The sequence below is a fragment of the Lithobates pipiens genome, unplaced genomic scaffold (assembly GCF_037356315.1).
Source record: "Lithobates pipiens isolate NorthernLeopardFrog02 unplaced genomic scaffold, aLitPip1_a1.2 Scaffold_19, whole genome shotgun sequence".
In the NCBI taxonomy this organism is placed as follows: Eukaryota; Metazoa; Chordata; class Amphibia; order Anura; family Ranidae; genus Lithobates; species Lithobates pipiens.
This window is the reverse complement of record NW_027507764.1, coordinates 44,697,973-44,723,810: the sequence shown is the minus strand read 5'-3', so window position 1 is coordinate 44,723,810 and position 25,838 is coordinate 44,697,973. Positions and strand designations below refer to the sequence as shown.

The 25,838-nt window shown below is 40.6% G+C and overlaps 1 protein-coding gene across 1 annotated transcript in view; it reads right to left on the bottom strand.

Annotated features, from left to right (window-relative positions):
• AGMO (alkylglycerol monooxygenase) overlaps positions 1-25,838 on the bottom strand; it is a 311,710-nt gene that overhangs the window by 139,081 nt on the left and 146,791 nt on the right. The window contains exons 5-7 of the mRNA XM_077490703.1: positions 25,519-25,614; positions 13,273-13,339; positions 3,503-3,568 (exon numbers count right to left, since the gene is read on the bottom strand). Of these exons, the coding sequence (XP_077346829.1) occupies positions 3,503-3,568; positions 13,273-13,339; positions 25,519-25,614 (229 nt within the window). The remainder of the gene's footprint in view (positions 1-3,502; positions 3,569-13,272; positions 13,340-25,518; positions 25,615-25,838) is intronic.

The following is a 25,838-nucleotide window of genomic DNA, read 5'->3' as shown; positions in this document are numbered from 1 at the left end:
CTCAAAGCAGTGACCTCTGCCCCCCTTCCCATCACCCCCACTGCAGTGTCCTCTGCCTATCTGCCCCCATAGCAGAGTGTCTTGTGCCCCCCCAAAGCAGTGTCTTCTGTCCCCCTCATAACCCCCCCCCCCCCCCCCCACACACACACACACACACACCAATATGTAGGTATCACTCAGATGTACTGCAGAACAGAGAGCGGAAGGCAGCACAGTACTGGATGGAGGCGGGAGCTGCCAGAGTTAACTTTTTACATTAACAAGCTGGGGATTGGTTGCTAGGACTGCCTGGCATTCTAGCAGCCAATCACCTGCTGGATAACTTGAAAAGTGAACTGAGGCAGCTCCTGCTCCCACCCTCCGATAAGTACTGTGCTGCGTCCTGCTCTCTTCTCTGCAGTGAAGGTGAGAGAGTGGTGGAGGCCGTGGGAAGGGCCGTCAAAGCAAGGCTACCCGTCGGCTGCCCACAGTCATTGGACAGATCGGGGTGGGTGGCTTGCCGAGCCCCACCCTAGACTGTTTTTTGTTTTAGGCTGCCCTTTACACTGCCTTGGGAAAGAACCTGTTAAATCACATTGCGTCCTACCAGGGTTGCGCTACACTAAGATAGTGATAGCGCTACAGTAAGATACAAACTCCTCTGAAGTTTAACCAAACCAGGGAAAAAAAGAATGTAAAAGCGTATAAACATTATGTATTCACATAGAAATACGAATATTTAAATATATACACACAGTAGATTGCTTATTGCTGCAATGGTGAATAATTGAAAACAGCAATTTTCTACCTTTTGAAGAATGTCCCTCCTCGGAGGAAATCGAATTTTGATGTTTTATACTGAAGTGGTACTTGTGTGTTTATTGCTCGATTGTCAGCTGGTGATTAATTACGGGGAGTGTGCTTCATATAATGTTATTCATTAGGCTACACTGATCTGTTGTGCCTGTGCCGCTTTAAACTGAAATGTTTACCAGAGCGCCGTACTTTATACTCTCTGACAGATCCGTGCGCAAATAAATCTTTTGCTGTGTATTTAAATACTTCGGAGAGCACTGACAAATCCAGAAGGCAAAGTCACAATGACGATGATATCTCACAGAAGTGTGTACACCCCTCACATTTGTGTAAATCTTTTCTTCTATGTTTTCATGTGACAACACTGAAGAAATGATACTTTGCTACAATGTAAAGTAGTGAGTGTACAGCTTGTATAACAGTGTAAATTGTCTGTCCCCTCAAAATAACTCAACACACAGCCATTAATGTCTAAACCGCTGGCAACAAAAGTGAGTACACCCCTAAGTGAAAATGTCCAAATTGGGCCCAATTAGCCATTTTCCCTCCCCGGTGTCATGTGACTCGTTAGTGTTACAAGGTCTCAGGTGTGAATGGGGTGCAGGTGTGTTATATTTGGTGTTATTGCTCTCACTCTCTCATACTGGTCACTGGAAGTTCAACATGGCACCTCATGGGAAAGAACTCTCTGAGGATCTGGAAAAAATAATTGTTGTTCTACATAAAGATGGCCTAGGCTATAAGAAGATTGACAAGACCCTGAAACTGAGCTGCAGCCAAGGCCGAGACCATACAGAGGTTTAACAGGACAGGTTCCACTCAGAACAGGCCTCGCCATGGTTGACCAAAGAAGTTGAGTGCACGTGCTCAGCGTCATATCCAGAGGTTGTCTTTGGGAAATAGACGTATGAGTGCTGCCAGCATTGCTGCAGAGGTTGAAGGGGTGGGGCATCAGCCTGTCAGTGCTCAGACCATACGCCGCACACTGCATCAAATTGGTCTGCATGACTGTGGTCCCAGAAGGAAGCCTCTTCTAAAGATGATGCAAAAGAAAGATCGCAAACAGTTTGCTGAAGACAAGCAGACTAAGGACATGGATTACTGGAACCATGTCCTGTGGTCTGAGGAGACCAAGATAAATATATTTGGTTCAGATGGTGTCAAGCGAGTGTGACAGCAACCAGGTGAGGAATACAAAGACAAGTGTGTCTTGCCTACAGGCAAGCATGGTGGTGGGAGTGTCATGGTCTGGGGCTGCATGAATGTTGTCGACACTGGGGAGCTACAGTTCATTGAGGGAACCATGAATGCCAACATGTACTGTGACATACTGAAGCAGAGCATGATCCCCTCCCTTCAGAGACTGGGCTGCAGGGCAGTATTCCAACATGATAATGACCCCAAACACACCTCCAAGACGACCACTGCCTTGCTAAAGAAGCTGAGGGTAAAGGTGATGGACTGGCCAAGCATGTCTCCAGACCTAAACCCTATTGAGCATCTGTGGGACATCCTCAAATGGAAGGTGGAGGAGCGCAAGGTCTCCAACATCCACCAGCTCTGTGATGTCATCATGGAGGAGGGGAAGAGGACTCCAGTGACAACCTGTGAAGTTCTGGTGAACTCCATACCCAAGAGGGTTAAGGCAGTGCTGGAAAATAATGGTGGCCACACAAAGTATTGACACTTTGGGCCCAATATGGACATTTTCACTTAGGGGTGTACTCACTTTTGTTGCCAGCGGTTTAGACATTAATGACTGTGTGTTGAGTTATTTTGAGGGGACAGTAAATTTACACTGTTATACAAGCTGTACACTCACTACTTTACATTGTAGAAAAGTGTTATTTCTTCAGTGCTGTCACATGAAAAGATATAATAAAATATGAGATGTACTCACTTTTGTGAGATATTTTGTGTGTGTGTATATATATATATATATATATATATATATATATATATATATATATGGGGAGCAGAGCGTGGCTGGGGAGTGGCGCATGATGCAAGGCCGCAGACCCTGACAACCACAACCCAGGGTGGTCGGGAAGAGGTACTTGTTGGGGCAGAGCCCCCCGCCCCAAAGCACCCACTCCCCCCCGTTGAGGGCATGTGGCCTGGTATGGTACAGGGAGGGGGGGCACTCGCTCGTCTCCTCCCTTTTCCTGACCTGCCGGACTGCATGCTCGGATAAGGGTCTGGTACAGATTTTTTGGGGGGGCCCCACACCATTTTTTTGATTTTTTTTTTGCCATGGGGTTTACCTCTGTGGGGAACCCATGCTGTTTTTTTCTTGATTTTTTTACTAGAACTTTTTTATTTATTTATTCAGCTGTCAGCGGGAAAACCCATTGACAGCTGATGACTCATCATTTGTTAAGGATGCCACGGCCGGTTTCCCGGCCCCGCTCCTTAACAACCACCTTACACTACACCTTGATTGGGCAAAGCTTTGCCCAATCAGGGCTCAGAATGCACATCGGGGCTAACACCCGGCGAATGCCCTGCAAATTCGGGTGTTCAGTGAGCGGCCAAACAGGCAAATGTTCAGCCCAAACTCATGCTCGGGCCGAACCGTTCACCCATCTCTAATCAGCATAATAGCCAGGAATCTCGTTTTTAAAACAAGGGAGCTACAACGCCTCCCCTATGTCTTGTCTCACCACCCACCTTATACACTGGATTTAGTAATGCCCTGAACACTTACCAAACATCCTATCCCATATGATGAGTGTCCCAGCATAGTTCGAATCGATGCAATAGGGATTTCTGCCTGCAAAATAAGTATAGACAGAAAGGTAGTCAGCTTATGGCAGTAACGGTTAGCCAATGGAAACAAAGTTGGAGTATGGGTTAGCAAATTTTCTGTTTCAAATGCTGCATTATGGATTGACAAACTGTATCTCCTTAGACCCAGTCTTTCCAGGCAGTATGATCACCTGCCGACTTGGCCCAATCCTCAGGCAACTTAACTCTTCAAAAAAAAAACACACAACACAATTTTACTTCAGATAATTGTAGTAGAGAGAATGTTTATTCAATCTTTGAAGTGTATGAAGACAATGACATTCCTAAGGCCTGTCTCTGAGAAGTACTAATGCTGCGTACACACGACCAGACTTTTCAACATCAAAAGTCTGACGGAACTATTCTGGCAGACTATTCGATCGTGTGTGGGCTGCAGCGGACTTTTGATTTGCAAAAGTCTGACAGACTTTAGAAATGGAACATGTTTCAAATTTTTCCACCAGAACTCCGCCGGACCCAGTTCCTACCAAAAAATCCGCTCGTGTGTATGCTAGTCCGACGGACAAAAACCGATGCGAGGGCAGCTATTGGCTACTGGCTATGAACTTCCGTATTCTAGTCCGGTCGTACGTCATCACGTTCAAATCCGTCGGACTTTGGTGTGATTGTGTGTGGCCAAGTCCGTTCATTCGGAAAGTCTGTCAGAACTCTGTCAGAACTCAGTCGAAAGTCTGTCGGACCTAAGTCTGGTCGTGTGTATGCGGCATTACACTGACAGAGGGACCATGGAGGTAACAGAGAGGGTCTATCTAGGACTGAACTAACTAGCATTAAACAGGAGGGCCACACATAATGCTCAATATAAAGTTGTGCTCATAAGTTTACACACCCTGGGAGAATTTATGATTTATTGTCCGTTTTTCAGAGAATACGAATCATAATACAAAAACTTTTCTTTCACTCATGGTTAGTGTTTGGCTGAAGCCAATTATTATCAATCAACTGTATTTACTCTTTTTAAATCATAATAACAACAGAAACTACCCAAATGACCCTGATCAAAAGTTTACATACCCCAGTTCCTTAAAGGGATTGTAAAGTACATTTTTTTTTTTTTTAAATAACAAACATGTTATACTTACCGCCACTGTGCAGCTCGTTTTGCACAGAGTGGCCCCGAACCTGCTCTTCTGGGGTCCCTCGGCGGCTGTCTCGGCTTCCTCCCGCAGGTACTTCTCACATTCATAAGAGCTCCCTCACATGGTGAGAAGCACCTGCGGGCGCACTCCTGTGATACAGCCGGAGGCTATAGCATCTCGCTGTATCACACAGCCCCGCCCCCCGGCGCATCCGCATCAGTGGATGTGATTGACAGCAGCGCGAGCCAATGGCTACGCTGCTTTCCATTCATTAACTCCAGCCAATCAGTGGCCAGGCTGAGTGGTGAAGAGGACTTCGGGGGAGAGCGTGGGATTTTCGAGGGGTCAGGTAAGTAAAACGGGGGGACTGGGGGCGCAGGCAGTGTCAGATGTTTTTTCACCTTAATGCATAGAATGCATTAAGGTGAAAAAACATTTACCTTTACAACCCCTGTAATGCCCTGTATTGACCCCCTTTAACATCAATGACAGCTTGAAGTCTTTTGTGGTATTTGTAGATGAGGCTCTTCTATCTATCTTCTCAGATGGTAAAGCTGCCCATTCCTCTTGGCAGTTCCTGTACATTCTTGGGCTGTCTTACATGAACGGCACATTTGAGATCTCCCCAGAGTAGCTCAATGATATTGAGGTCAGGAGACTGAGATGGCCACTCCGGAACCTTCATTTTATTTGGCTGTAACCAATGGCAGGTCAACTTGGCCTTGTGTTTTGGATCATTGTCATGTTGGAATGTCCAAGTACATCCCATGCGCAGCTTCCTGTCTGATGAATGAAAATGTTCCTCCAGTATTTTTTGATAACATACTGCATTCGTCTTGCCAACAATTTTGACCAAATTTCCTGTGTCTTTTGTAGCTCACACATCCTCAAAACATCAGCGTTCCACCTCCGTGTTTCACAGTAGGAATGGTGGACCTTTCATCATGGGACTTGTTGACTCCTCTCCAAAAGTAGCGTTTATGGTTGTGGCCAAAAAAGCTAAATTTTTGTCTCATCACTCCAAATGACTTTGTGCCAAAAGGTTTGAGGTTTGTCTCTGTGCTGTTTGGCGCATTGTAAGCGGGATATTTTGTGGCATTTGCGTAGTAATGTCTTTCTTCTGGTGACTCGATCCATGCATCCCATCATTCTTCAAGTGCCTCCTTATTGTGCATTTTGAAACGGCTACACCACATGTTTTCAGAGAGTCCTGTATTTCACCTGAAGTTATTTGTGGGTTTTTCTTTGCATCCTGAACAATTTTCCAGGCAGTTGTAGCTGAAATTTTAGTTGGTCTTCCTGACCGTGTTTTGGTTTCAACAGAACCCCTCATTTTCAACTTCTTTATTAGAGTTTGAACACTGCTGATTGGCATTCTCAATTCCTTGGATATCCAACGGACTACCTTTTCCCACTGATCCTTTGACAATTCTTTTGCTTTTCCCATGACTCAGAATCCAGAAACATCAGTGCAGCACTGGATGAAAGATGCAAGGGTCTGTCACGCTAATTACAAGCAAACAGATCACAGGTGAGGATGGTTACCTTTAATAGCCATTCAAACCCCTTTGTGCCAACTTGTGTGCATGTTATCAGGCCAAAATCATCAGGGTATGTAAACTTTTCATCAGGGTCATTTGGGTAGTGTCTGTTGCCAAAAGAGTAAACACAGTTGATTGATAATAAAGCCAAACACTAACCATGAGTGAAAGAAAAGTTTTTGTGTTATCATTCACATTCTCCGAAAAATGGCCAAGAAATCATAAATTCTGCCAGAAACTTATGAGCACAACTGTATATATGACTTAATTGGACTGTCAGAGATTGGAGACCAAATAGAGCCTATGAGGATGTGAGAGTGAGGAAATGCTACATTTCTGGCTGGGGGGATGCTGTAGACAACAATGCCAAATTGGGAAAATGTTACATGAGGCTAGTACAGATCTCTGCCATTACCCTAATCAATATTCCCACTACTGACTGCTCAGGTCCGAGGGTCACACATCATATACCAAAAGGCTGCATGCAGTCCTCAGGCGGCAGGTTGGCCACCAGAGGCCTACACTATCCAAATTTAATTTAACCTACACTTTCCAATGCTAAAAAATGAAATACGGTACGTTTGGCTTCAGCCAGGTTTTAAAGAGGAAGTAAACCCTGATGGGTTTACTTCGTCTTTGTCTCCCTGCAAAGGTAAAGCATAATGGGCTACTGTGCATGGCATAGTAGCCCATTATGTGTCACTTACCTGACACAGGAGCCAGCGATGTCACCGCTGTCCCCTGTAGTCCGGAGCATCCATCTTCTTTCGGGTATCCCTGCTCCGGCCAATCACGGCGCCGGAGCAGCGGTGACGTCACTCACGCGCATGCGCACGGGAGCCGCCACTAATGGCATGTCACCGCTGGCAGAGGCATGCCGCTAACGGCGATAGTGTGCCATCGCGCCGCTGTCTATGGCGCATGCGCCGTAGGCACCTGTGCCTGTCTTTTCGTAAATATCTCCTAAACCGTGTAGGTTTAGGAGATATTTTTTGGACCTGCAGGTAAGCCTTAATCTAGGCTTAGCTGTAGGTCAAAGTGGTTTGTAAGGGTTTACAACCACTTTAAATGTAAAAGCCATTAGGCACTTTAAGGCACACATCAGGCAACTTTTAACATTATTAGCTACAACACCCGCTTATTGCGATTTTTTTTTTTACCAAAAATATGTAGAAGAATACATATTGGCCTAAACTGAGGAAAAAAAATGTTTTTATATATTTTTGGGGGATATTTATTATAGCAAAAAGTAAAAAAAAAAAACGCAGAGGTGATCAAATACCACCAAAAGAAAGCTCTATTTGTGGGGAAAAAAGGACGTCAATCTTGTTTGGGATCAACGTCGCGCGACCGCGCAATTGTCAGTTAAAGTGACGCAGTGCCGAATCGCACAAAGTGCTCTGGTCTTTGGCCAGCCAAATGGTCCGAGGCTAAAGTGGTTAACCACTTCCTAACCGCATCATAGCTGAAAGACAGCTACAGCGCGGCTCTGTTGTTCCAGGACATCCTCCCAGAACCACGCACCTCACACTCACCCTGGGATGTTCATCTGGCATGCTCTGTGATATCTGTGATAGATAGATCGTGGTAAAGGTTACAATTACAGTGGCCCTTTACCATGTGATCAGCTGTGTCCAATCGTAGCTGATCACAGTGTAAACAGAATTGCCAGTTATCGGCATTCCTCTCCTCGCCTACTGTCACAGCGTGGGGAGAAGAGAGCTGGTAACTGGCAAACCTGACAGAGGATGTGCACACAGATAATCAGGGTTCTGATCATCAGTGCAGCCCCATCAGTGCCATCAATGCTGCCTATCAGTGCAACCTATCAATGCCCATCAGTGCCATCAATGCTGCCCATCGGTGCAGCCTATCAATGCCCATCAGTGCCATCAATGCTGCCCATCAGTGCAGTCTATCAATGCCCATCTGTGCTATCAATGCTGCCCATCAGTTCTGCCCATCAGTGCAGCCAATCAATGTCCATCAGTGCCATCAATGCTGCCCATCAGTGCAGCCTATCAATGCCCATCAGTGCCATCAATGCTGCCCATCAGTGCAGTCTATCAATGCCCATCAGTGCTATCAATGCCGCCCATCAGTTCTGCCCATCAGTGCAGCCTATCAATGTCCATCAGTGCCATCAATGCTGCCCATCAGTGCTACCCATCAGTGATGCCTATCAGTGCCCATCAGTGCTGTCCATCAGTGCTGCCTATCAGTGCCCATCAGTGCTGCCTATCAGTTTCCATTAGTGCTGCCTACCAGTGCCTCCAAATCAGTGCTGCCTAATAGTTCCCATTAGTGCCGCCAATAAGTGCCCATGAGTGCTGCCTATCAGTTCCCATTAGTGCCGCCTATCAGTGGAGCCTCGGGAAAATTACTTATTTGCAAAATTTTATAATAGAAAATAAGAAAAGGGTTTTTTTTTCTTCAAATTTTTCTGTATTTTTTCATTTGTTTAGCAAAAAATAAAAACCCCAGTGGTGATTAAATACCACCAAAAGGAAGCTTGATTTGTCTAAAAAAAAATGGTAACAATGCCATATGGGTACAGTGTAGCATGACCGCGCAGTTGTCATTCAAAATGTGACAGCGCTGAAAATTGGCCTGGGCACGAAGGGGGTAAAACTGCCCGGTAGGCAAGTTGTTAAGCTTTGTATTTTGTAAACGTGCGCAAAATCACTTGATTTGGTTGCACGCTTATGATATGCACGAAAGACACAGCTTGCGCTTGTGTTGCCATTCATTGTTAATGGCACCCAAAATGCGGCAAAAAAAACCCCACACATTTTAAAGACGCATGCGCTTCTTTGCCGGGACTTTATTGCACGCCGTTCTATGTGTTTGTCGCACAAAAAAATATGCAAAAAAACAAAACTGCATATGCATTGATCGATTTTGCGCACATTTACAAAATGCAAAGTGAGAATGCGGGCGAACTCTCTGAAAACACGCTATAGATTTCTTCACTATGAGTCTTTTGTTAATATTACGTATAGATCATTTCTATAGAAGGCATTTTGTGATGTATTATTACCTCCCCTGCTGTGATCGTCGGCAACCTCCAGATTCATATTTCTTTTCAGCGCTCCATAACGTTGGACAAAGCCCCCGCTACCGTAATTGGCGGACTTCCTCACTATACACAGATTTGAAATATGGCTTCCCTGCCATGCTTTCCGGTGAAGCGGAACTCCAGGCAGATTTAAAATCGTTTAATCCAGTTATATGTTCATTAAAAAAAAAATTTTTTACCTACAACTAGTATAAATACTGGGATTTTTCTCAATATTGGCCTATGCAACCCGCATCATTGAAGTGAATGGAATGCCCTACGCGCCAGACGCAGAATTGCGAGAAAATCACCCACATAAAATTGCAAACGCGAGTTCCCACTACGTGAAGTGTGAATGGGCCCTAAGAAGAATTCCGGGAATAGATATTACATATAGATTTTACAGCTTAGACCAATCTCATTTCAGGAGCCAGTCACACGACACCCAGGTTCCTCTATGAATTCCCTCCCATGCTGCAGAAATCTCCCTCCACTCAGTCTGGCTGCAGCCATTTTAACTGTGGGCAGCTGAAGCTGCTGCCTGTTCACTTCCTGGATTTACACAGATACACAGAGGCACACCTCCAGCTCTGCAGCTCTTGTTGGCCCTCTTATGACTCCCCCCTCCTTTCCTGGCAAACTTTCACGAGAGTAAGTGAGAGAGAGGGCTGCGCATGATGTCATAAGCCTAGGCTAATGACCAGAGAAGAAACATGAAGTGGGCTGTAGAAGGGATTTACTGGCAGAAAAAAACATATTTTACTATCCAAAGTTAAAACAACAACAAGGGCAGAAGATTTAATAGATGGAAAGATGGAAAAAAAAAATGCCTAATGGTCCGCTTTAAATTAAGTGTATCTTTACTTACTAAAAAAGTTTCCCTTTAATCCTCATTTTACCTAAAAGATAAAAGTATGTACAATGAAAAAATATATGAATGTTAAATAACTAAACCTCAGGACCGATATAAGAGCTTTTATGTACATACTGGTGGTATTTATAGGCAGCACGTTCCCAAATATTTAATTTAATTTATTTATTTTTTATTTTTATTTTTTTTATTTATATATATATATATATATACAGTGGTGTGAAAAAGTGTTTGCCCCCTTCCTCATTTCCTGTTCCTTTGCATGTTTGTCACACTTAAGTGTTTCAGAACATCAAACCAATTTAAACAATAGTCAAGGACAACACAAGTAAACACAAAATGCAATTTGTAAATGAAGGTGTTTATTATTAAAGGTGAAAAAAAATCCAAACCATCATGGCCCTGTGTGAAAAAGTGATTGCCCCCCTTGTTAAAACATACTATAACTGTGGTTGTCCACACCTGAGTTCAATTTCTCTAGCCACACCCAGGCCTGATTATTGCCACACCTGTTCACAATCAAGGCATCACTTAAATAGGAGCTGCATTTCATAAAAAGAACATTATACCAACAGTAAAATATGGTGGTGGTAGTGTGATGGTCTGGGGCTGTTTTGCTGCTTCAGGACCTGGAAGACTTGCCGTGATAAAAGGAACTATGAATTCTGCTGTCTACCAAGAGATCCTGAAGGAGAATGTCCGACCATCTGTTCGTGTACTCAAGCTGAAACGAACTTGGGTTCTGCAGCAGGACAATGATCCTAAACACACCCGCAAGTCCACCACCGAATGGCTGAAGAAAAACAAAATGAAGACTTTGGAGTGGCCTAGCCAAAGTCCTGACCTGAATCCTATTGAGATGTTGTGGTATGACCTTAAAAAGGCCGTTCATGCTCGAAAACCCTCTAATGTAACTGAATTAGGACAATTCTGCAAAGATGAGTGGGCCAAAATTCCTCCAGGACGCTGTAAAAGCCTCATTGCACGTTATCGCAAACGCTTGGTTGCAGTTGTTGCTGCTAAGGGTGGCCCAACCAGTTATTATGTTTAGGGGGCAATCACTTTTTCACACAGGGCCATGATGGTTTGGATTTTTTTTCACCTTTAATAATAAACACCTTCATTTACAAATTGCATTTTGTGTTTACTTGTGTTGTCCTTGACTATTGTTTAAATTGGTTTGATGTTCCGAAACACTTAAGTGTGACAAACATGCAAAGGAACAGGAAATGAGGAAGGGGGCAAACACTTTTTCACACCACTGTATATATATATATATATATATATATATATATATATATATATATATATATATATACAGTGCCTTGCAAAAGTATTCGGCCCCCTTGAACTTTTCAACCTTTTGCCACATTTCAGGCTTCAAACATAAAGATATAACATTTTTATTTTTTGTGAAGAATCACCAACAAGTGGGACACAATTGTGAAGTGGAACGAAATCTATTGGATTTTTTAAACTTTTTTAACTAATAAAAAAATGAAAAGTGGGGCGTGCAAAATTATTCGGCCCCCTTGCGTTAATACTTTGTAGAGCCACCTTTTGCTGCGATTACAGCTGCAAGTCGCTTGGGGTATGTCTCTATCAGATTTGCACATCGAGAGACTGAAATTCTTGCCCATTCTTCCTTGCAAAACAGCTCGAGCTCAGTGAGGTTGGATGGAGAGCGTTTGTAAACAGCAGTTTTCAGCTCTTTCCACAGATTCTCAATTGGATTCAGGTCTGGACTTTGACTTGGCCATTCTAACACCTGGATACATTTATTTGTGAACCATTCCTTTGTAGATTTTGCTGTATGTTTGGGATCATTGTCTTGTTGGAAGATAAATCTCCGTCCCAGTTTCAGGTCTTTTGCAGACTCCAACAGGTTTTCATCCAGAATGGTCCTGTATTTGGCTGCATCCATCTTCCCCTCAATTTTAACCATCTTCCCTGTCCCTGCTGAAGAAAAGCAGGCCCAAACCATGATGCCGCCACCACCATGTTTGACAGTGGGGATGGTGTGTTGAGGGTGATGAGCTGTGTTGCTTTTACGCCAAACATATCGTTTTGCATTGTGGGCAAAAAGTTCGATTTTGGTTTCATCTGACCAGAGCACCTTCTTCCACATGTTTGGTGTGTCTCCCAGGTGGCTTGTGGCAAACTTTAGACGAGACTTTTTATGGATATCTTTGAGAAATGACTTTCTTCTTGCCACTCTTCCATAAAGGGCAGATTTGTGCAGTGTACGACTGATTGTTGTCCTATGGACAGACTCTCCCACCTCAGCTGTAGTTCTCTGCAGTTCATCCAGAGTGATCATGGGCCTCTTGGCTGCATCTCTGATCAGTCTTCTCCTTGTCTGAGCTGAAAGTTTAGAGGGACGGCCAGGTCTTGGTAGATTTGCAGTGGTCTGATACTCCTTCCATTTCAAAATGATCGCTTGCACAGTGCTCCTTGGGATGTTTAAAGCTTGGGAAATCTTTTTGTATCCAAATCCGGCTTTAAACTTCTCCACAACAGTATTACGGACCTGCCTGGTGTGTTCCTTGGTCTTCATGATGCTCTCTGCGCTTTCAACAGAACCCTGAGACTATCACAGAGCAGGTGCATTTATACAGAGACTTGATTACACACAGGTGGATTCTATTTATCACCATCAGTCATTTAGGACAACATTGGATCATTCAGAGATCCTCGCTGAACTTCTGGAGTGAGTTTGCTGCACTGAAAGTAAAGGGGCCGAATAATTTTGCACGCACCACTTTTCAGTTTTTTATTTGCTAAAAAAGTTTAAAATATCCAATAGATTTCGTTCCACTTCACAATTGTGTCCCACTTGTTGGTGATTCTTCACAAAAAATTTAAATTTTATATCTTTATGTTTGAAGCCTGAAATGTGGCAAAAGGTTGAAAAGTTCAAGGGGGCTGAATACTTTCGCAAGGCACTGTATATATATATATATATATATATATATATATATATATAATTTTTTTTTTTTTTTTTTTAGGTAATTTAAATGCATGGTTTAGCATCCTGCATACTCCCACAGGGAAAGGGCCTTTGCAGGGTGATTGTCATGGAGTCACTGGACTCTTTGCATACCGAAATGAGAAGCTTACCGTGATGGACTCTGTGGTGGCTCGGTGTGTTCAGGATCAGTTCCAGAGGACCCAATTGATTTATTATCTGTACAGAAGATTAAAATGAGAATTAAGCATAAAATGTAACAATTACCGTAATCATTCGCCTACCAGGACAATTCTGACATTCCTACCCTATGTGTAAAAATGTGTATTTTTGCTAGAAAATTACTTAGAACCCCAAACGTTACATCTATCTATCTCTATCTATCTATCTATCTATCTATCTATCTATCTATCTATCTATCTATCTATCTATCTATCTATCTATCTCTCTATCTCTAGAAAATATGTAGAAGAATACATATCGGCCTAAACTGAGAAAGAAATTATTTTTTTTATATATATTTTTTGGGGATTTTTATTATAGCAGAAAGTAAACAAATATTGCTTTTTTTTCAAAACTGTCGCTGTTTTTTTGTTTATAGCACAAAAAATAAAGCTGCCTGCAAAGTGCCACTGCAGTGGTGCTTTGTCCGGCACTTTGCCAGCGGTTTGGCAGCACTACCCATTGATTTCAATAGGCAGGGGCGCTGTAGGAGCAGTGTATACACCGCTCCTACAGCGCTGCAAAGATGCTACTTGCAGGACTTTTTTTTACCGTCCTGCAAGTGCACCGCTCCAGTGTGAAAGCTCTCAGGCTTTCACACTGGAGTGAGAGGAGAAGCTCTTTACAGGTGCTATGCAGGCGCTATTTTTAGTGCTATAGAGCCTGTTAGGCGCCTCCGTGTGAAAGCCGTCTTAACAATATCCTGCAAGCAGCATCTTTGCAGCGCTGTAGAAGCGGTGTATGCAGCGCTGTAGGAGCGGTGTATGCAGCGCTGTAGGAGCGATGTATGCAGCGCTGTAGGAGCGATGTACCCAAATCAATGGGCAGTGCCGCCAAACCCTTTTAACCCTTTTACCCTTTTTTGGTCGCTAGCGGGGTTTAAAAGTGCCTTAACTGGTGAGAGTAAGCAAAGAGAGGATCGTGACTATTTCTGTACCAAAGATCACAGCTTATATACGATAGTGAGATATTGCCAACCAATTTTTTTTGTATAAATTGTTGTAGATGACAGTTGTAACTTTTTGTATTTCATATTTGTGCATTTGTTTACCAAAACTATATTTTCATTAACCCCTTCATGATGGAGGGTAAAAAAAAAAACAATTCTAAGCCCGGGTTTGCAACTTTGACATGTGTCAGTAAAACTGTACATGTCATCACAACTACTTTATGCATCCAGGTGGATTATACTTTTTATTTTATATTATAGTTTTGCAGGACAAATGTGGCTTTCATTTAGTGTGAAATAGTAATAGATATCTCCTGATTTTTTTTTTTTTTTTTATGAAAGGAAAAACTGCACAAAATAGTAAAAAAAAACATAAAAACACCAAAGAACAACCCAAAACAAGTTCTCCGACTTCTGATGATCGCAGCAATAACACATATATGTATGTTATTTGTTGTTTGTGCCCGTAGTACAGCCCAGAAATAATAATTTGCTTATTTTTTTTACTGTATATCCTACCTAAATCACACTGACACTAAATAAAAAATAAATAAATAAAACATTTTTTTAATCCTATCCAAAATACACCGACCTTGACCATTGAACCCGACCTTTGACTCTGACTTTGACCTTCAGCCTGATCTTTGACCTTAACCATGACCCTAACTCTGACCTTGGCCTAGATCAAACCCTTATCTAGCTATTTAATTTTATTCTTACGCTTCAGTCACACCTGAACGTCGCTTGAGCATTTTTTGCATGTTTTTGGCGCAACATGCAGGGCAGCCTATTCACTTAAAAGGGTCGCCCAATGCTCCAAAAACATGCCAAAGTAGCTCCTGTACCTTTTTTGGGGCTGAATTCCGTGTGTGCGTTTGGGGTGCCATTAAGATCTTGGCTAGGCCACTCCATGACCTTAATGTGCTTCTTCTTGAGCCACTCCTTTGTTGCCTTGCCATGTTTTGGGTCACTGTCATGCTGGAAGACCCATCTACCACCCATTTGCAGTGTTTTGGCTGAGGGAAGAAGGTTCTCATCCAAGATTTTACAATACATGGCCCTGTCCATTGGCCCCTCAATGTGGCAAAGTCAGCAGGTGACTATACTGTCCAGACACACTGGGTCTGAGGAGGTCTATCAATGCATAAAGTGGTCATTGGAATAAATACCTGTCACCAGGAGGCAGTCATATGCTTCGCCATGCTTGGAAATCCTGGGTATTGCTTTTGGGGCTGAACAGAGAGATGGGGGGAGTAAAGGAAAGTAAATATACTATATTACCAAAAGTTTTGGGACGCCTGCCTTCACACGCACATGAACTTTAATGACATCCCAGTCTTAGTCTGTAGGGTTCAATATTGAGTTGGCCCACCCTTTGCAGCTATAACAGCTGCATCTCTTCTGGGAAGGCTGTCCACAAGGTTTATTAGTGTGTCTATGGGAATGTTTGACCATTCTTCCAGAAGCACATTTGTGAGGTCAGGCACTGATGTTGGATGAGAAGGCCTGGCTCACAGTCTCCGCTCTAATTCATCCCAAAGGTGTTCTATCGGGTTGAGGTCAGGACAGTCAAGTTCCTCCACCCCAAACTGGCTCATCCATGTCTTTATGGACCTTGTTTTGTGCACTGGTGGGCAGTCATGTTGTAAGAGGAAGGGGTCATTCCCAAACTGTTCCTACAAAATTGGCAGCATTAAAATGTCCAGAATGTAGAATGTCTTGGTATGCTGACGCCTGAAGAGGTCCCTTCACTGGAACTAAGGGGCCAAGCTCAACCCCTGAAAAACAACCCCCACACAATAATTCTCCCTCCACCAAATGATTTGGACCAGTGCACAAAGCAACGTCCATATGGATGAGTGAGTTTGAGGTGGAGGAACTTGACTGGACTGAGTCCTGACCTCACCCCAATAGAACACCTTTGGTATGAATTAGAGCGGAGACTGCAAGGAAGGCCTTCTCATCCAACATCAGTGCCTGACCTCACAAATGCGCTTCTATAATAAATAAGAATATCCTGATATACTTAAAAGGTCCTCACAATCCGACATTTCCACTTATTTACACAGATGGACAATGGCCGCCATGTTTGCTCAGTAAGGCCTCCATTGGGGGCATAGTTAGCTGGAGGAACAAACATGGATTAATGGTCCTCTCCCTGCGCTCTGCAATGCTGGAGATAAATACTGATTATTGCACGCCAACTGTTTTTCTATGTGATGAGGCAGTTTCACACTTCAGTGAGCATGTAGCGTGCGGTTTGCCAAATTTCCATGCTATGGTGAAAAAGGAAAATATTTGGAGATTGGAAATGAAACACTCTCAGCGAGTCGGCCATGTTAGGATAATACGGAGCTCTGAAGGGGGGAGACTGCAAGAAGCCGGAGGGATGGCAACACCAAAGAGGATTTTCTGCTACATTTCACAACTTTGTTGACGCGTGATAAATTTTTTAGATAACTTTATTATTAGACAAAACATGTTAGGGACACAAGCTCAATTTGATATTTTATAAATAAATTCCACCAAACTGTGATTTTTATTTAGGAAAACAAAACAAAGTGAAAGTACAACATGTCCCAAAATTCACCATACTTAGGAAAATGGGAGATTGTAGCTAAATGTACCTAAAAAAAAAAAATATATATATATATATATATATATATATATATATATATATATATATATACTTATTTTATATTCTTAATATTTTGAATTATTATTAAATTATTATTAATATTTTGTAACATTTTGTAGTGAATATATTTATTCATATAATATATATATTATACTGTAATATATATATATATATATATATATATATATATATATATATATATATATATATATATATATATATATACAGAAATTAGTACACCCCTCACATTTTTGTAAATATTTTATTCTATCTTTTCATGTGACAACACTGAAGAAATGACACTTGGCTACAATGTAAAGTAGTGAGTGTACAGCTTGTATAACAGTGTACATTTGCTGTCCCCTCAAAATAACTCAACACACAGCCATTAATGTCTAAACCGCTGGCAACAAAAGTGAGTACACCCCTAAGTGAAAATGTCCAAATTGGGCCCAATTAGCAATTTTCCATCCCCGGCGTCATGTGACTCGTTAATGTTACAAGGTCTCGGGTGTGAATGGGGAGCAGGTGTGTTAAATTTGGTGTTATCGCTCTCACTCTCTCATACTGGTCACTGGACGTTCAACATGGCACCGCATGGCAAAGAACTCTCTGAGGATCTCTAAAGATCTGCAAAAAAAGAATTGTTGCTCTACATAAAGATGGCCTAAGCTATAAGAGGATTGCCAAGACCCTGAAACTGAGCTGCAGCACGGTGGTCAAGACCATACAGCGATTTAACAGGACAGGATCCACTCAGAACAGGCCTCGTCATGGTCCACCAAAGAAGTTGAGTGCACGTGCTCAGTGTCATATCCAGAGGTTGTCTTTGGGAAATAGAGGTATGAGTGCTGCCAGCATTGCTGCAGAGGTTGAAGGGGTGGGGGGTCAGCCTGTCAGTGCTCAGACCATACGCCACACACTGCATCAAATTGGTCTGCAGGGCTGTCATCCCAGAAGGAAGCCTCTTCTAAAGATGATGCACAAAAAAGCCTGCAAACAGTTTGCTGAAGACAAGCGGACTAAGGACATGGATTACTGGGACCATGTTCTGTGGTCTGATGAGACCAAGATAAACTTATTTGGTTCAGATGGTGTGAAGCGTGTGTGGCGACAACCAGGTGAGGAGTACAAAGACAAGTGTGTCTTGCCTACAGTCAAGCATGGTGGTGGGAGTGTCATGGTCTGGGGCTGCATGAGTGCTGCCGGCACTGGGGAGCTACAGTTCATTGAGGGAACCATGAATGCCAACATGTACTGTGACATACTGAAGCAGAGCATGATCCCCTCTCTTCGGAGACTGGGCCGCAGGGCAGTATTCCAACATGATAACGACCCCAAACACACCTCCAAGATGACCACTGCCTTGCTAAAGAAGCTGAGGGTAAAGGTGATGGACTGGCCAAGTATGTCTCCAGACCTAAACCCTATTGAGTAGACATGTGCATTCGTTTTCGTCCGAATGCATTTTCGTCCGAATTTCAGGTATTTTCGTTTTCGTTTTGACAAACGATAACGAAAGTGCAGATTCCGAAAAACGAAAGATCCGACATAAATAAATGCTTTTTTTCGTTTTCGTTGTTACAACAGTTCGATATAGAATAGGAGATTCGAAGTGACCGTTCGATATAGAATAGGAGATTCGACATGACTCCATATGTCTATTGAACCTGTGGTTGAATGTGTCTAAGTTTCGTTTACCTCTATTAGTCCTATTATATAGAAAAGCTTCGACAGAGAGTAAATATTCGACATAGAGAGAACAGAATCGACAGAGAGAAACGATACTGGAATTGGGTGGGGGAAGTAAATTAAAAAAAAATAATGATAATATTCGACGGGATCGTTGCACGTTTATAATAATATTCGACGGGATCATTGCACGTTTATAATAATATTCGACGGGATCGTTGCACGTTTATAATAATATTCGACGGGATCGTCGCAACTATACGACACTGCAATCGTACATTTCGGCAATCGAATGCTCCGCCTATAGGCTATATAGTTTAGCAGCTCCATCGAATCTTCTTTATCCATTCGACAGATACCATAAGCCTTCCAAGACAGATTCGACCGTAATTCATGTGGATTTTCGGACGAATGCAATTTTTGCACGAAAAACGAAATAAATAAAAAAGAATTTCGGGAGTAACTAAATAAATAAAATTTACGGACGAAAATGAAAAAACGAAACGAAATATTCTAGTCTGCACATGTCTACTATTGAGCATCTGTGGGACATCCTCAAACAGAAGGTGGAGAAGCACAAGGTCTCTAACATCCACCAGCTCTGTGATGTCATCATGGAGGAGGGGAAGAGGACTCCAGTGGCAACCTGTGAAGCTCTGGTGACCTCCATGCCCAAGAGGGTTAAGGCAGTGCTGGAGAATAATGGTTGCCACACAAAATATTCACACTTTGGGTCCAATTTGGACATTTTCACTTAGGGGTGTACTCACTTTAGCTGCCAACGGTAGCAAAGTGTCCTATCTTCAGTGTTATCACATGAAAAGATACAATAAAATATTTACAAAAATGTGAGGGGTGTACTCACTTTTGTGAGATTTTGTATATATATATATATATATATATAGATAGATAGATAGATAGATAGATAGATAGATAGATAGATATTACAGTATAATATATATATTATGTGAATAAATATATTCATTACAAAATGTTACAAAATATTAATAATAATTTAATAATAATTCAAAATATTAAGAATATAAAATAAGTACATTTTTCCTATGTATGACGACTTTTAGGATACCTTGTACTAATATTACTTACAGGAAGTACATAACTTTATATGGGCAAAGACCCTTTGGGGCATATTTTTAAAAGAGTGAATGCAACATTCAGTGAATGCTGTCACTGAATGCACAAATCAGAAATATTCACCTGCAGTGAATGTTCGATTAACCGGTTTATAAATTTGCCCCTAAATTGTAACTCTTTTTTTTTTCAAGAAAAGAGAAACGACATCTGGGTAATCTGTGTACATTGCAAGGATATTGTTAAACTTTCTTGCAAATTTGCACCTTTTTCTTTAAAAAAATGTATAAATTTCTATATTCATTTATTTTTATTTTTAGAAAACTACAGCGGCTACTGATTGAAATGGAAAGAGTATTTTTAAAAAATAACTTTTACATTTCAAAACGGCTTATGTAGCAATTTTCACATGCTAATGTTTTTTTTTTTTTTTTTTTTAAAGATTCACCTGCAGTGAATGTTTGGGCAATGTGTGATTCATAGCTTCATAAATTTGACCCTAAATCGTAAAGAAAAACTACATCTGGGTAACATTGCAAGGATATTAATAAACTGTTTGCAGATTTGCATTTTTCTCTGTTTAAAAAAAACAAATTTTCTTTATTCAATTTTTTATTTATTTTTTATTTTTAGAAAATTACAGTGGATATGGATTGAATTGGATTGAATTTTTTTTTTTTAAAGATTCAGCTGCAGTGAATGTTCAGTCAATGTTAGATTCGCAGCTTTATAAATTTGCCCCTAAATTTTAGCTTACATTTTTTTCAAGAAAAGAAAAACAACATCTGAGTAATCAGTGTGCATTGTGAGGATTTTAATAAACTTTCTAGCAAGTTTGCACCTTTTACTGTTTTTAAAAAATAAAATGCATTTATTTTTTTACATTTCAAAATGGCCTATGTAGTAGTTTCGCATGCTTTTTTTTTTTTTCTAAAGAAAGCAAAGTTTTTAATTGAAGACAAAGATAATTAAAAAAAAAAAAAAACCTTTAGCATAGTTTAGGATATGCTTTTTTTTTTCTATAGAAAGTAAAGTTTTTAATTGAAGACAAATATAATAAAAAAAGAAAAAACCTTTAGCCTAGTTTAGGATTACAGTTATTTATTGGTCTACTGTACACTAATCATGACTGTACTGTATGTTTTTTTTATTATTTTTAAAAAATGTTTATTTTTTTTACTTTTTTTTAACAGCCCTGTGGGGGATGGGGGGCAGGCTCTGGTGAAATGTCTCACTTTTGAAATAAAGAGATTTGGGACACAGATTCCCCAATCCTTTCTTGAAAGCCTCAGCCGCAAAGTGAATGAACAGGAATCTCTCTGTACAGAGGCTCCCTGTTCATTCACAAACTGAAGTAATGGGGAGGGCCACAACAGGATTGGTGCAAGCAATTGCGCTCACTCCTGTTTCTCTGGCCCCCCTCCTATAGAACTTATGGGGTCTGGGCTCCCTACAGGAGGCTACCCCTTTATCAGTGCCCCTGTTGAGAGAAGTACTGAGGCGGGGTGCTGTGATGTTTTCAGGAAGCTATGTACAGCACCCTGCCGGCTCCTCCCACCAGCCAGCATCTGCCTGCGTTGAATAGGGAATAACAAACACCCTGTGATGACATCAGTGGGTCTAAAATTAGATATCTAATGAAAATGGAAGACTTTTATAAAAAATAAATAATTAAATAAATAAAATAAAAAATATTGTTAATGAGGGGGCAGGAGGAAACAAGAGAGGAAAAAATAAAGCAAATTAAACTTCAGCACAGAGACCGGGGTCTCACCGAGGGCCCTGGGTCCCGTACTAACGATCACGGGATTCTGGGTCACCTGATCACTGTGGTAGCCTCTGATTGACTACCACAGTGATCAGTCACTGTGAATCCCTCCCCTGTGTTTCTCTCTCTGTGAATGGAGAGGAAAGATACAATGTTGCAGAGAGAAAAATAAAACGTGTGTGTAAAAAAAAATAAACAAAAAATTAAAGAAAAATACCTAGATCTAGGTTTGATGTAGGTCAGTGCCAGGGTTAGTGTTCGGGTCAAGGTCAGGGTCAAAGGTCAGGGTCAGTATATTTTGGCTAGTATTTTTTTTTTATTTAAATTAGTGTCAGTGTGTTTTAGGTAGAAAAAAAGAAAAAAGAAAAAGAAAAATGCACATTTTAGTTTTTGGGCTGTACTATGGGTACAAACAATAAAACTATACACATATGTGGTATCGATGCGATCATCAGGAGCTGGAGAATTTATTTTTGGTTGTTTTTTGGTGGTAGGTTATGGTAGTAACACGAAACATACAGCTAAATTAAAAGAAAAAGTTCAGGGTCGCTATATTTTGGCCAGGATTAAAAAAAAAAAAAAAAAAAAAGTATCAGTGTCAAAGTGTTTTAGGTATGTGCAGTATTGTTTCTGGGCTGTACTACTGGTACAAACAACAAATAACATACACATATGTGTTATCACTGCAATCGTCAGGAGCAGGAGAATTTATTTTAGGTTGTTCTTTGGTGGTAGATTATGGTAGAAAAATACATCTAATTTTCTTTTACTACTATTTTAGGAACGTTTTTTGACGATAATAGTAAGAATAATATAATAATAAATAATAATTTATAGATTTTTTTTAAATAAAATAAAAATAAAAATCAGGAGATATCCATTGCCATTTACCACCAAATGAAAGCCCAAACAACAAATACCATACACATCTGTCCTATCGCTGCAATCGGAATTTATTTTGGGTTATTTTTTGGTGGTAGGTTGGGTTGTGTTTTAGGTGAAAAAAAAAAAAAAGAAGCAAAATGCGCACTATTGTTTCTGGGCTGTATCAAGGGTACAAACAACAAATAACATACACATATGTGGTATCACTGCAATCCTCAGGAGCGGGAGAATTTATTTTAGGTTGTTCTTTGGTGGTAGATTATGGCAGTACCAGAAAAATACATCAAATTTTTTTACTACTATTTTGGGACAGTTTTTCTTTGATAATAGTAAGAATAATATAATAATAAATAATAATAAAAAAAAAAATGAAATAAAAAAAATCAGGAGATATCCACTGACATTTACCACCAAATGAAAGCCCAAACAACAAATAACATACACATATGTGGTATCGCTGCAATCGGAATTTATTTTGGGTTGTTCCTTGGTGGTAGGTTAAGGTAGTAACACAAAATATACAGCTAAATTGAAAAAAAAAAGTCAGGATCAGTATATTTTTGGCAGGATTAAAAAAAAAAAAATAATAAGTATCAGTGTCAATGTGTTCTTTGATAATAGTAAGAATAATATAATAATAAATAATAAAAAAAAATTAAAAAATAAATCAGGAGATATCCACTGACATTTACCACCAAATGAAAGCCCAAACAACAAGTAACATACACATCTGTGGTATTGCTGCGATCGGAATTTATTTTGGGTTGTTCTTTGGTGGTAGGTTACGGTAGTAACACAAAATATACAGCTAAATTGAAAAAAAAAAGGTCAGGGTCAGTATATTTTGGGCAGGTTTAAAAATAAATAAATAAATAAGTATCAATGTCAATGGGTTGTAGGTGAAAAAAAAAAAAAGAAGCAAAATGCGCACTATTGTTTCTGGGCTGTACTACGGGTACAAACAAAAAATAACATGCACATATGTGGTATCACTGCAATCAACAGGAGCAAGAGAAATTATTTTAGGTTGTTCTTTGGTGGTAGATTATGGTAGTATCAGAAACATACATCTAACTTTTTTTACTACTATTTTGGGCTATTTTTTCTTTGATACTAGTAAGAATAATATAATAATAAATAAAAATAAAATAAAAAAATCAGGAGATATCCATTGCCATTTACCACCAAATGAAAGAACAAACAACAAATACCATACACATATGTGGTATCGCTGCTATCGGTTATGGTAGGTTATGGTAGTACCAGAAAATATAAAGCTAAATTGAAAAAAAAAAAAAAAAGGTCAGGGTCAGTATATTTTGGGCAGGATTAAAAAATAATAATAAATAAGTATCAGTGTCATTGTGTTCTATTTTGGGCCAGTTTTTTCTTTGATAATAGTAAGAATAATATAATAATAAATAATTAAAAAATAAATTAATAAAAATCAGGAGATATCCATTGCCATTTGCCATTTATTTATTTTTTAATTATTTATTATTATATTATTCTTACTATTATCAAAGAAAAAACTGGCCCAAAATAGAACACAATGACACTGATACTTATTTATTATTATTTTTTAATCCTGCCCAAAATATACTGACCTTGACCTTTTTTTGTTTCAATTTAGCTGTATATTTTGTGTTACTACCATAACCGATCGCAGCGATACCACATATTATGAAAGGCCATTTTGACCTAAAAAAAATACACGGTATAATCCGCCTGGATGCACAAAGTAGTTGTGATGATATGTGCGGTTTTACTGTCTACTTTCACACTGGGGCCCTGCCGCATTATCGGTAAAGCGCCGCTCGTTTTTTGGCCGCTTTTAACCCCCTGCTAGCAGCCAAAGAAAGGGTTAAAACCCGCCCATGTTGCTGCACTTCCGAATCGCTTTTCAGGTGCTTCGGAATTACTGCCCATGCATTTCAATGGGTAGAGGCGGTTTAGTTGCGCTGTATACAGTCCTCCAAAAACCGCCTCAAAGATGCTGCTTTCAGGACTTTTTTGTAACGTCCCGCAAGCACACCGCCCCAGTATGAAAGCACTCAGGCTTTCACACTGGCGTGGCATGGGAGGAGCTTTACAGGCGCTATTTTTAGCGCTAAAACATCTGAAAAACGCCTTCAGTGTGAAAATAGCCTAACACATGGCAAAGTTGCAAAATTGTGCTTAGGCATTAAAGGGGTTGTAAAGGTTCGTTTTTTATTTTCTAAATAGGTTCCTTTAAGCTAGTGCATTGTTGGTTCACTTACATTTTCCTTCGATTTACCTTCTAAATGTTTTTTTTCTTTGTTTTCTTTGTCTGAATTTCTCACTTCCTGTTCCTCCTCAGTAAGCTGTTCTGGCTGACTAACCACCGCTCGGATGATGGTGTGAAGTTTACTGAGGAGAAACAGGAAGTGAAACAGGAAGTGAGAAATTCAGACAAAGAAAAAAAACATTTAGAAGGGAAATCGAAGGAAAAGGTAAGTGAACCAACAATGCACTAGCTTAAAGGAACCTATGTAGAAAATAAAAAATGAACCTTTACAACCCCTTTAACATTTGTTTTACCCTTAGGTGTGAAGGGGTTAACACACACTTTGCACCCTTGAGGACAATTTTCTTATTTGTTGATCTTTGGCCATCCAGATAAAAATTGAAATCTGAATGCAGAAAAATAATAAAGAAGAATCTTTATGAACCGCACCCAACGCCATTAACTTTTATTTATGAATGACGTAAAAAATAATTGGAATTACCTGCGAGATATAATACATATCAATTGGTTACATTTATCAGTCCAATCATGCCCTGGCTTCTTTTTTTTTTTCTTGGCAGGGAACCCCATCTGAAATGTTTTCTCCTATCAGGGTCTAAGCGGTTACAAGATACAGACACATGTTCCGCCAAGGAGGAAAGAGTTTGATATTAGACAGATTTAACAAAAGAATGTTATCTAATTGAGACCAACTGGTCTCATTGTTCCTTATAAACTTCGCAATATATTCAGTAAAAGGAGCAAAACCCAACAGATGTTTCTCTTTAAGGGAGTCAGACAAAGATTTCTCGTACGCCATAAATCAGGTCCTACCCCGAAAAAATTTCCAGGACAGTGCCCGAGGCGGCGCAGAACGGCATTGAGGATAAGGAATGGCGCTCACCTCGGTGTGTATCCAGAATTGGTAGAGGAGGTTAAACTGAAGATGGACGGCGAACACCGACGGGGGGATGAGAAGCGCCATCGGCCAATAGAACATCTGGAAAGAAAAAAAGAAAAGAAAAGAAAAACACATTTATATTGTAGCATTATAGTGGTATTAACCCCTTTACAACTGCCCTACTTTAACCACTTCAGCCCCGGAAGTTTGCGGCCCCACTTTTTGCGATTCGGCACTGCGTAGTTTTAACTGACAATTGCACGGTCGTGCGACGTTGCACCCAAACAAAATTGACGGCCTTCTTTTCCCACAAATAGAGCTTT